The sequence below is a fragment of the Chiroxiphia lanceolata genome, chromosome 26, assembly GCF_009829145.1.
Source record: "Chiroxiphia lanceolata isolate bChiLan1 chromosome 26, bChiLan1.pri, whole genome shotgun sequence".
NCBI classification, from domain to species: Eukaryota; Metazoa; Chordata; class Aves; order Passeriformes; family Pipridae; genus Chiroxiphia; species Chiroxiphia lanceolata.
In genome coordinates, this window is record NC_045662.1 from 1,041,871 (window position 1) to 1,054,019 (window position 12,149).

Sequence of the window (12,149 nt, forward strand, 5' to 3'; positions counted from 1 at the left end):
CTATAACAGGGATTTTTTACTTGGGAGTGTAATTCCCCTTTTAATTAAAATCAAAGCATTCTGGTGTGATTGGATCACTGGGATGCACCACCGGGAACCTGCATGGAAGGATCCCCAGCACAGCAGGGAGATGTTTATCTCTGCACATCAATCTTCAGGCAGGTTCCCAGACTTCACCTACCACACAGGCAGAAATTTCCCCAAAAACAGAGCTGGGTGGAATTTCCCCCTCCCCTCATCCTGGAAGCCCAGAGTTCCTCCAGCCTCCCATCCATCCCCCCACAGGACTGACGTGCTCCCAACAGGGAGCAGGACTGAGGGAACTTGAATTCAAAGCTGGGGCAGGGAAAGGGTCCCAGCTGAACCATAGGTTTTATTTTCAGCAGACCCTCAATGGGCAGGGTTTTGGGCTATCAAATCCTTTGCCTCTGTAAAGAGAAGACAAATTCAGTGAGTTCTCCCTGGATTTTGGAAACAGCTTCCTCACTGCATCCTGTTGGCTGTGAGGATTCCAGCATTCCATCCATCAGCCCCCAACTGCAACACAGCTTTCAGCTCAGACTCACTGCAACCCCTCCTGCCCCAGGTCCCTCAGGAACATCCCCCAGGGCAGAGAGCTGCACAGAACGTGGCTGGGACTCGTGTCCCTGTGTGTTGTGACCTGCTGCTCCTCCAGCTGCTCCCTCAGCTCCTCCTGCAGCACCACAGGACCCCTGCTCATGCTGTTTGCTTCTTCACTTCCTATTTTTTGTAATATGGGGGATGCTTTGGATGGTCTAAGTCAGTCTCTGGTTTTTTAGAGAAGGGGAGGGAAATGAGAGATGTCAGGGACTTCTTTGCTGTCCTCCCCAAAGAAAGAGCCCAGAGCTCTGGTTCAATGTGCGGAGAAAGAGTTCAGTGACCAGACTGAGCCTCGCTGGCCACAGGGATCCCTTTGCTCACTTATTTCAAATCTCATCAGGAAGGGAAGACCCAGGAAAGCACTGCCCATTCTCAGCAAGGAAGAAGAGTTAACAACAGCAACTGCTGAGTTCAGGCTGTTAAATACTCTCTAACAGCAAGGAAGCCTTGATGTGTTCTGTGACAGCTGCCACAAATATCAGTGACAAAGGGGCAGAAACAGGAAAGAAGAGCAGGAAAAGAACAGGAGACACATGAGCCCACAGCTGCTGGATATCTGCAGATCACCTGGACAGGATCTTCACCCAGGGGCACTCAGAGCAGGGGAAATCACCTCAAAGTCCTGAGACCTGTACAGTGTGGGTGAGAAACTGGGGGGAAGGAGGTGAATGTCATCCACGGTGTTATAAAGGCAAAGGGAGAGAGCCTGAGGTTGGACTAAATTGAGAGATCCCTTCCAATCTCAGCTGTTTTCTCATGGTGTGGTACAGACCTGGCACTAACCTGATTCCTGGAAAATATCTTTCTATGTAGGTAGCAAAAAACAAGGATACAAGAAATAGCCAAAAAGAATGTATTAGATCAGCTGAGACAACTTCCCTCCAGGAAAGCTGGGGGTCCCACACAGAGGGTTTGAGGAAACAAAGAAAGCAACAGAGGGAGGTTACACTTTCCTAAAGATATAAATAGGTTTTACACATCCTCTAGACATGCAGGAAAAGCACAGGCTGAATGAAGTTAGAGGTAGATGAAAAGTGGATAAAACCCCACAAACTTTAAAGCACAGTGAGAAATGATCCATCCTGAATTTAGTGGCTTGTGGTGCCTGGAAGATGGAACAGGACAGAATGCTCCAATTAAATCTGTACATTGCACAGCCAAGAGCTACAAACACACTGACAGGTAGGATTAAATTCATCTAAAATCTGTGTAACTTGATGCACAAGTTTCTAAATCAGGGAGGGAATAACGAAGTGCATGTTGCAAAACAAAAAAAATCATCAGAGTGGGGATTAGAACCAGGCCCAGACACTGAGGCACAGCCAAAACCTGCCAACTGATACAGATTTTCATTAAAATCACCCTGTTTTCAGAATAGTTGGATGAGATCCTTTCCATCATTATTCTTCTCTTCCAGTATCTGAGTATTTTGAGACAATTAATGTATTAATTTTTAAGGCAGCTTAAAAGACAAGCCTCCACTTCAAGGCAGAATCCAAGAGAGAAAATAATATCTGAATATCTGCTCATTTGAATGTTCCCCTTGAGTTTTGTTGATACTTGTATGAGCTGAGATGTCCTTCAAAACTACAGAGCTCTGAGACCAAGTGACCCCCCAGAGGGCAGGTTAAGATGGTTCCCAGGAAACAGAAACCACCTTGAAAAAGTCTGATTTAGGCTATTTGTGGTACCAGGAGAGGATGGGGAATTTGGGTTCCATTCAGCCTCTTAGAAGGAATGTGAGCTTGTAACTCCAAATGTTTCTGCACCTGTAATTAAATGATAACAACAACACGTACATACATGTTGTACATCAGCCTCTAAAAACCACTGTGCATGGAAATCAGAAAGTCCCTTCCCTGTTGCAGGTCAAGACTGTGTTTCAGTGCTTGGGGACATCAGAGTGTTCTTAAATAAAGAAAAGAAGGTCAGTGTGAGTGTTTTCTTTTCAGGTCTGGGAAGGGTCTTTACAGTTTTGTTGAAAGTTACAGCTCCAGGCACCAAATATCAAAAACTTTGTTCCAAATGGCTAAATGTCTGTTGGAATCAGGGGGGAAAGAAAAACCCTAAAAAAAGAGAACACTGTTCTAGCAAGCATTAAGCAATCACCTTAATGGCACAAGCCACTGAATAAGCTGGATTTCAAGTCTCAGCAGAAAAAACAGCATTTACCATGGATGGGAAGAAAGGCCTGATCAGCAGGGACACTCTGGGAAAACATAACATTTATCAAAGAAAAGGAGGAGCTTTAGCTGGAGCAAGAGGATGCTCTAAACTGCAGCCAGGAGTAACCAAAGCCAGACTTCCTTCACACACAGCTTTACTACGAGCTGGATGATACAGACATCCCAAAAGGCCTTGAAAAGGAGGAGGATTCCCTGGAAATAGGGCATTGTAGGGCTGTCCTTCAGAGAGAATGTGACTGCTGGGGTGAAGTTCCTTCCTCAGAAGTGCCATTGGTACCAGTGAGGCCTCATGGCACCAACAGGAGGGTCCCTTTTGCTTCAGGAGACCTTCCTCAGGCCTCATCCAGAGAAGGATTTAATTCCACTTGGCAGTCACAGGAGTATCAGGAGTCAAGCATCAGTCGCCTCTCCCCTGTGAGGGTGGGGAGGCCCTGGCACAGGTTGCCCAGAGAAGCTGTGGCTGCCCCTGGATCCCTGGAAGTGTCCAAGGCCAGGCTGGACGGAGCTTGGAGCAACCTGGGCTGGTGGAAGGTGTCCATGCCCATGGCAGGGGTGGCACTGGATGGGCTTTAAGGTCCCTTCCCACCCAAACCATTCCATGGTTCTGTCACATCACACCAACCGGGGAACTGATCCAGCTGAGTACAACCCTATAAACTGCTTTTATTAATAGTATTTTTTGATTCCAACTGTATTAGCTCCCTCCAGAGCCCCGCAAGCCCAAAGCCATCACAGAGGAGTGGGAGATCCATGTATGGGAAAAGCAAACTGCCCCTTCCAGGTGAGCAGGGACAGGGTTAGTGACCAGCTGGAGCTGAGCTAACATTTCTTTCTTGGATACACCAAAGCTTGTACCATCAGAGCAGGATTTCCCTCTTGGATGATATGGTTAACTAACACTGATTTATGTGCTCCAAACCCAGAACATTCCTTGGAAGTTAGATCACCACACACAAACTGCAGTAATGCTAGAAGGGTCTGTAGAGCCTCTGTGCAGTTTTGGACAGAAATATTTATGGTGTTTGGCATGGAAGCTGCAGTCTGGGAGCACTGGGCAAAGAACAGGACTGGGTGAGCACTGGAGCACCAGGGAGCAAGCAAATTCCTCCTTTTCTTTCCCAATAAATTATTCACAAAGGTGAACAGCTGTCACACTGACATTTCAGATCTGAAATATAGTTAAGAGCAAGTTATAACTAAGGTAAAGAAAATGAATGTCAGAAAGTTTTGTTTTTTTCAAATTTCAGATAAGCTCTTTCGCCCTGGGGTTACTCAGAGCTCAGGAGCTCTGCTCCCAGTCCAACTTCTTACCTGAACAACGTCTCTGTGTGCAGCCTGTGTGTAAACATCACAGTGAGGGGGTTTGTGCTTAGAGAGGGAACGTGGCACACCTTGAATTCAGTGCCCAGGGTAATCCAAATACTACTGGGCCTTCAGAGAATCTTTGTCTTCCTGTATTAAGCAATACCAATTAGAAGAGGAACCCTCTGGCCAGCTCCAGGGCCTCACCCTGCAGCCAGCAGGGATTCCCACCTGCTCCAGAGGTCTCTGGTGGAGGTGTAGGAACTCCACATCAGTCACCTGCTGCCCATGGTTCCACCTGCTGTCCAGCTGGCAGGTGAATCCAGCTCGTGGATATGCCCAGGGAATGCAATGGCATGTGACACAGCAGGCTGGCAGCCTGCCCACACACAGCCAGGGGAAGCTGCAGCAACAGAGAACAAGCTCTCATTGTCTTTAGTCTCCAAACACACTCCTGACACCGAAGTGGCACTGGGTGAGAACTCCCAAAGCCTAAATCTTTTACCTTCGCATGTGGTCACATCTCAGGACTTTGTACTGCAGCCACAAAGTCAGAGATCACAGGATGGTTTCGGTGGGAGGGACATTAAAATCCATCCAGTCCCACCCCCTGCCATGGGCAGGGACACCTTCCACTAGCCCAGGTTGCTCCAAGCCCCGTCCAACCTGGCCTTGGACACTTTCAGGGATGTAGGGGCAACCACATCTTCTCTAGGCAACCTGTGCCAGGGCCTCACCACCCTCACAGGGAAGGATTTATTCCCAATGTCCAACCTAAATCTCTCCTCTTTTAGTTTTAAATCATTCCCTCTTGTCCTATCACTGTCTGCCCAGGTAAAAAGTCGCTCTCCCTTTGTTTTATAAGCCCCCTTTAGGCACTGGAAGGGGTTCTAAGGTCGCCCTGGAGCCTTCTCTTCTCCAGGCTAAGCAGCCCCAGCTCTCCCAGCCTGTCTCCACAGGAAGATTTCATGAACACACACGACAGTTGCCTCCAAAGGTAAAACATTTCAAGCACAGGAGGCTGCTGGCAGCAGCAGCGCTGAACTGGCCACCAGTGTCTCTGGGTAAAAGCTCTTCTTTTCCACAGCCAAGGCCATTTCTCCCATTTCCTCTCTCTGCAGAGCAGTTAATATTTAACAAATTCAAGCATTTGATGTTCTCAAGCAGAAGCAGAGCAGTGATGTCTTGTTCACAGCCACAAAACCCAGGAGACCCGGATCATCCCCCCAAGGCCTCGGCTCTCAGATCAATGGGAAGTAAAAAGGCAGGAGAGAGAGAATCAGGCACTAATCGGATTCAGCCCCAGAGTTTCTCCAGTGTTCTTCCATAGATTTTCAAATCACCCAGAAAAGACTGAAGGCAGCTCCCAGGGAAGTTTACTTTGCATCAATTCCACAGGCACTGGAAGCTCCACAGGCCCCCGCACAGACAGGACGGATCTCCTGCTGGAAATCTGGTTTGTAATCAAAATCCTGATTGCTTCATTTGTGGGGGGAGGGAAGGTGGCTCAGAAACATAAACATACACAGAAATTATGCAGCCATGGATTCCAAGCCTAAATATAAACCCACAGAGATTATATTCCAAGAACAAGGAGCAGCCAGAACATCCCCAGCCACGTTCTGTGACAGAATCAGATACCTGCAGCTGCACACTGCTGACTACAAACTAAACCCAGCACCATTTATCTGCCTGCCAGCACATGTTTACCAAGGACTGGGGCTGCCTTTCCTTCCCCTGGCCCAAAAAAAGGAGTTATATTTAGAATCGGTGCTTTTATTTCCCCAGCTCCAGGACGTGCCATGGCCTGTGTGTCCTCTGCACTTCAAACCTGACGAGCAGAGCCCACACCCGGGGCTGCGTCTGTTGGGCTGAGGCTGGGAGGAGCACGGGGCTCCCACTGCAGCTGCCAGGACAGCTGGGATGGAATATGGGAGAGGGATTATGGAGCATTAAAATAGCCTTTCTTCTGACCTCTATGGACAGCCCATGGCAGTCTGGAAGAGGGGCAGTCAGTCCCACTGCTACGGATAAACGAAGCATCCAAAGAACAGGGAGTGTTTCGCTGAGTCATGGAATGGTTTGGGTTGGAAGGGACCTTAAAGCCCATCTCGTTCCAGCCCCCTGCCATGGGCAGGGACACCTTCCACCAGACCAGGCTGCTCCAGTTTCAGTTCCACCAGAACAGTGTCCAGTTAAACCACGTATCTCATTCCTACAGACATTCCAGGTGCAGGGTTGAACATTTGTGTTGGTTTTGTTGCCCTTCCCTAACCAAGCAACAAGAGTCCAAAATACATTTGGCAGCAACAGAAGAGGTTCTGTTGGTCTGTTAGATCCCTAAGAAACTGCTGTGTTACAGCATCCCAAGGCTGTCAGCTGATGTCCAGTCCTTGCAGACCCCGTGCCCCAGCCACACTTCCCTGGATTACTCACCCATTTGCTCCACAATTTCAGGTGGGAAAACTCGAGAAGCAAAAGCTCGTCGGAAAATATCCGAGAATTCTTTGTCCAGGCCCCTATGCCCATTTTCCTCAAAATTCCAGTCTGGGTTGATGATTGACTGACGGTTCTCCTTGGTCTTGGATTTACCTGCAAAACCAAAGGAATCATTTCAAACACTGAGCCCAGAACTCCAGCAGACACAGGTACAGGAGCAGCACAAGCTCTGCAGGTCAGATCCACGTCCTGTGAACTCCGTGGGCGGTTTCAGGAGGACACACTGGGCCAAGGACACAAGGGCAGGACACCAGAGACCTGGTTTACTTGGTAAAGGATTTTCCCAGCCTTCCAACCACTCACAGGGATTCCTCCAGCCAGGTGCTGCTCCTGGGTATTGAAGACTCCCCAGTAGATTTCTCTGCCCAAACTGGACCCCTGTAACCGAGCACCCTGAGTGCCTCAGCCCCCAGCTCATGGGGCTGCTGCCAGTACCAGTGTCCACTCTTTTCCAGGCCACCTGGAATGACAAGAGGTTTGTCCTGTATCCTCCTCAATGCCTTTTCCAGCCTTCACCTGTTCTCCCTTCCTTCCCCAGCAGCAGCTGCACACGGGAGCCCCCTTGTTGCTCTCTCAGTTTTCTCTTTTCCCATGTCCTCTGGCAGATGGACCTGCAGGTTGTATCTTAAATACAGGTACAAAATTGTGCTCCACTTCGTTCATATTCTTTTATGAATAACATGCAGTAATTCTTGGCAAACACAATAATTCTTAACAGTGCTCAGGCTGCATGAGCATGGGCCCAGCATTCCCTTCAAACTGTCCTCTCTGGGATCTTGTCCCACCACAGCCACCCATTTTACCCAGGTTTTCCTCCCACATGTCACTTGATGTTTTATACTGAATTTCGTCTGCCATTTTCTGCCTCAGTCACCAGGCTCAGTCAGAGCCAGCCTGGGCACCTCCTTGCTCAGGCTTTTCCCCAGTTTATTCAGTAATTCCAATGGGAAGTAAAGGCCCAGCAGAGATTCCCACTGAACTCCACCAACACGGGCTATTTACTCCTTCCCTTTCACCACTCACTGACTCATGACAGGATCTTCTCTCTCACAGATCTCTGGTTTGATTCTTTTTTAGGAAACTTTGATAAAGGACCTTGCTGGAGGAGCTTTGACAAACAAGCAGGCTGTGTGAGCCCTTGTGCCAGGGCTTCCTGACTCTTGTAATGAACTCCAGTGGGATCAGGAGGCAGGACTGCCCTGACCCGAGGCAGGCTGACCCTTCCCAGTGTAACATCTTTATAAAGGTATCCTCTAATTAATGTTTTATTACAGTTTCTGTTGGTTTCTCCTGTACAGATTTAAGGTTCAAAGATGTGCAGCTCTGCAGACTTTCTCCAGGATCCTTTGGGAAGGGACAGCACATGAAAGTGTCCTCAGACAGCAGAGCAATTTGCAGCAAGGTCACACCAAACAATCACAAGGTCACCCTTACAGCTCAGAAGAGCCAAGGCTGGTCCTGGCAAATCACCACAGGTGTATCTGTTCCACAGCCTCTTCCACAGTTACTCAGCCAGACCCCCAGGCACAGCTCTGCAGTCTCTTTAACCACCTCCTCTCCCCTCTGCTGCCAAGCCCCTCACACTCCAGCCCTCCCGAGCTCCTCACTCCCTCTGCAGAGGAGTTTAAAGTACTCAGGGCCTTCAGAAAGCAGACAGCAAGCACAAGTGCTCCTGTAAGCATGCTGTCAAACCCCTGCAGTCTCACCTGAAATTTATTCAAGGCAGTTCATAAACAAGCACTGACACTTTGGTGGGTCAGACCAACCTTCCACATGGCTTTCAGCACCCTCAGCTACCAGGGAAGCACACAGGGAACTGAAAACCCAGAGAGAGCAAAGACTGACGATAACCCTCAACTCCTGCTGCAATGGGATGAGTTCTTACACAGTGCTTTAAGGGCTGGCCCTTAATAGGTCCCCCAATAGGGACCCTTCCCTCTCTAAAACGCCAGAGAATCACCGAGTCACAGGATGGTTTGGATGGGAAGGGACATTAAAGATCATCCAGGGACACTTCCCACTAGCCCAGGTTGATCCAAGCCCTGTCCAACCTGGCCTTGGACACTTCCAGGGATGGGGCAGCCACAGCTCCTCTGGGCAACCTGTGCCAGGGCCTCCCCACCCTCACAGGGAGGAATTCCTTCCCAACACCTAATCATGGCAAACAACAACTGTGCCTTCTGCTGACCTGTTCCACAAGCTCTTCTAGAGGAACTTCAAGTTGAGCCAGGCAATGGATGGGCATCCAGAGTGCAGTGAGTACAGCAAACAGCAGGGCTGTGTGAGCTCAGTCAGACTGCTTTAATCTTGGTCTAAACACACCTGGAATCAATTCTTCAATTCCAAGGGCAGCAAAACAAACAAACAGGGTCGTGCCTCTGACCAACACAGCAGGGCCAGTACGTGTGATCCAGAGCACCAAGAGCCAGAGCTGTGCAGGGCACAGGGAGCTGATCCACCAATTCCCATGTGTTTATTATCCCAGTGCTGCACTCCAGCCTGTAGGTCGGATCTCTCAGCCAGGGATGTTCCTGCTCCTGCAGAGCTTGGCCTACACCCCCCCCTTCTGGCTGCACCTCAGCACAGTAAAATTCCTGCAGATTGGATTAAAACATCATCCATTGGTTTTATAACACAATTTTATGCTAAGCAGTAGAAGTAGAATTGTTTTTTTTTAAAAACAATTATTACAGTTCTTCTCTATTAAAACAATGCAGGTTCTTTACTGGAGGCAGAGCTCAGTGACACTCACTTCACTTTCATCTCCTCTCTCAGAATTTAATTATTCAGAACTTTACAATTCTCCAGAGACCAACAAAGCACATTAAGCAGCTCTGCCTCAGATCAGTGAGGAGATTAAATGAAGTACCAATTTGACAGAAGTAAATCGAGGCACAAGCAGCTCTTTTGTCTTGTCTGCAGACAATGAAATAAAATCCCAGGGGAAGGATCCCTGTTCCCAACCCATCAGCCCTCCCCTGGGACCACTCCTCACACCCACATGTGCCAGGAGGGAGATCACAGGTCATTATATGGCTTTGAATATTAACAAGCAAAGTACCCCTGCTTGCTCTGCCTCAGTGAACAGGGTTATTCAACACTCCCCCCGTGTCCTGTCAGAGTGAAAACTGAGCTGGTGCAACCACGTGGTCACAGCCGGGAACTCATTGCCCTGCCCAAGGTTCAGTGGGTGCTATTAACACCTGGATCCTCATTAAGGTGCTTAATTACAGCCACCCACAGCTCAGCCCATGGACCTCTGCTGGGTTCCAGTACAGGCTGTGTGTTCCGATACAAAATCTGCAGAAGGTGCAAGGTGTGGTTACACCACAGGCTCCCATCTGCCTGTTTTTGGAGTGGAATTCTCCTTTCCTAAGTGGCTGCTCCCCTCAGGTGCTGTCCAGTGTCCTGGAAAGGGAGAACTCTCTGACATGACATTTTCAGAAGTTCACGCTCACTTTGAGATTTTCGCTACACATTCAAAAAAGTTCTCAATTTCCTACTCCCTGCTCTTTTAATTAAATTTTGTAAGAGCTGTTGGCTTGTTACTGTCCCTCAAAACATCATTCTCTTAAAGTATTTCAACTGGGTGCTGCCTTTTGCTGGATCTACTCACCCCCTTTGCTTTTCTCATCTAGACCTAGCAGTGAGGAAAAAAAAAACTTGGAGGCAACCAAGTCTCCAAGGCCTGAAAAGTAGCAGAGTTCAAGCATTATTTCTCTCTTTGGGTACAGTGGCACTCACCAATCAGATTGAGAGAGGAGTTCTCAGCTTTCTCAAAGGCAACTTGACTGTTCCCAAGAACCAAACCAACCTCAATCTGGAAAAGGGAGGGAAACAAATAATCACATTAATTGCTATTAGGCTCAGCTTCAGATTGCTCTTCAGGTATCCCCAAAAACAGAAACAGCAGCAAAAGCTCCACTACAAAGTCTGGGAAGAATGTGAATAACAACACCTCCTCTAAAACAAACATCACCAAATGCAGAAGCTCATCAGGTGTAACAAAGTGGCTTTTTAAAGTTCTTGGTTCAGTTCAGACCCAACTATGTTATTTCAGCAAGACCCAGCAAGTAAAGAAGAAAATAAAATTAAAGGAAAAATCAAAACTGGACATAACTGGAAGACAAAAAGCTCAAGACAAATGTGTTTCTATGAATTAGTACTTAAAGACCAAGAGATATTCCTTGTATCTTCCCCAGCCCTGGACTTCAGTGGGGACTGCACTGAACTGCAAACAGTGCTCCTTGTTTTCTCTGACACAACAGACACAGCCAGGTGAGGCACGTGTGACTTCCCCAAATGCAGGTACCCTGAACTGCTCCTGACCTACAGCATGGACTTGATCAGGACTTAAATGCCTGCAGTCCCTAAGAATGGACATGAATTCCTGGGAGCCCACCTTCTGCTTTTTGCCTGTTCCAGACTCCCCTTTGAGAATGCTGGGATCCATGGCTTCCATGTCCTTCACCAACAGCCCAAAGAGCTTGTCATTAAAGCTGAACACGAGCTGTAGAAAGGAAAAGACTCGTTAAAAAAAAGCTAGAAAGGATTTGACAACACTACAAAGATTTGAAGGGAGAGAGCCCTGGAGACTGAGTTTACCACCCAACAACTCCCACATGGTTATTACCCTGTAAAGCTCTAGGGTGCTGACCACGTTCTTTCCCTGTCCCAGCTTAAGAGTGACAGATCAAAAGTATCAAAACATGAAGTCAACTGAAAAAACTCAAAGAGAAATTCTCCTTCCAAGAAAAGCTTCTCTTCCCCCCCCCCTTTCCTCCCCAGCTCAATGTTCTATATCATCACTTGACATTTTCCTCTCACTTTAATTACTGGTGCCAGGTAAGGAGAACAATTTAGCTCAAAACTTTTCGATCTTTCGCATTTCAGTTTGACAAAGACACCTCAAGGACAGTGTTAATGAGACAGGATGAACGGAACAAGGAGTAGGGTCCATCCCACAGGAAACCAGGCTGGCTCTGCACCATCCCTTTCCTCTGAGATTACATTTGCAACTGGCTTAAGATTCAGACCCTGCAAGTTGTAAACTAGGAGAGGCCAATCTCAACCTGTCCCGAGAACGTGGCAAAGCAGAGGCTGCCACAGAGAGCTTTGCAGGGGCAGAAGCCCATCTGCTGCAGAGCTGAGCAGGGCCAGTTACAGGGACAACAGCTTTCCAAGATCCTCAGGGAAATATTTCATCCCTGTCCTAGAGTCCATAGAGTAGCAATAAATCATAGAATCCCCGAATGGTTTGGGTTGGAAGGGACCTTAAAGATCATCCAGTCCCACTCCCTGCCATGGGCAGGGACACCTCCCACTAGCCCAGGTTGCTCCAAGCCCTGTCCAACCTGGCCTTGGACACTTCCAGGGATCCGGGGGCAGCCACAGCTTCTCTGGGCAACCTGTGCCAGGGCCTCCCCACCCTCCCAGGTAAGGATTTCCTTCTAATATCTAAACCTGAGAGGTGCCACTGAGAATGAACTAAACCTGGTGTTCATCTCGATCTTGAGACAAAAGTGACTTCTCAGAAGACTC

General features: G+C 48.3%; 1 protein-coding gene across 2 annotated transcripts in view; it reads right to left on the bottom strand.

Annotated features, from left to right (window-relative positions):
• Window positions 1-12,149, bottom strand: part of NSF (N-ethylmaleimide sensitive factor, vesicle fusing ATPase) — a 71,304-nt gene that overhangs the window by 33,442 nt on the left and 25,713 nt on the right. For both annotated transcript variants that reach the window (XM_032711187.1, XM_032711189.1), the window contains exons 6-8: window positions 11,011-11,118; window positions 10,353-10,428; window positions 6,546-6,701 (exon numbers count right to left, since the gene is read on the bottom strand). In XM_032711187.1, the coding sequence (XP_032567078.1) occupies window positions 6,546-6,701; window positions 10,353-10,428; window positions 11,011-11,118 (340 nt within the window). The remainder of the gene's footprint in view (window positions 1-6,545; window positions 6,702-10,352; window positions 10,429-11,010; window positions 11,119-12,149) is intronic.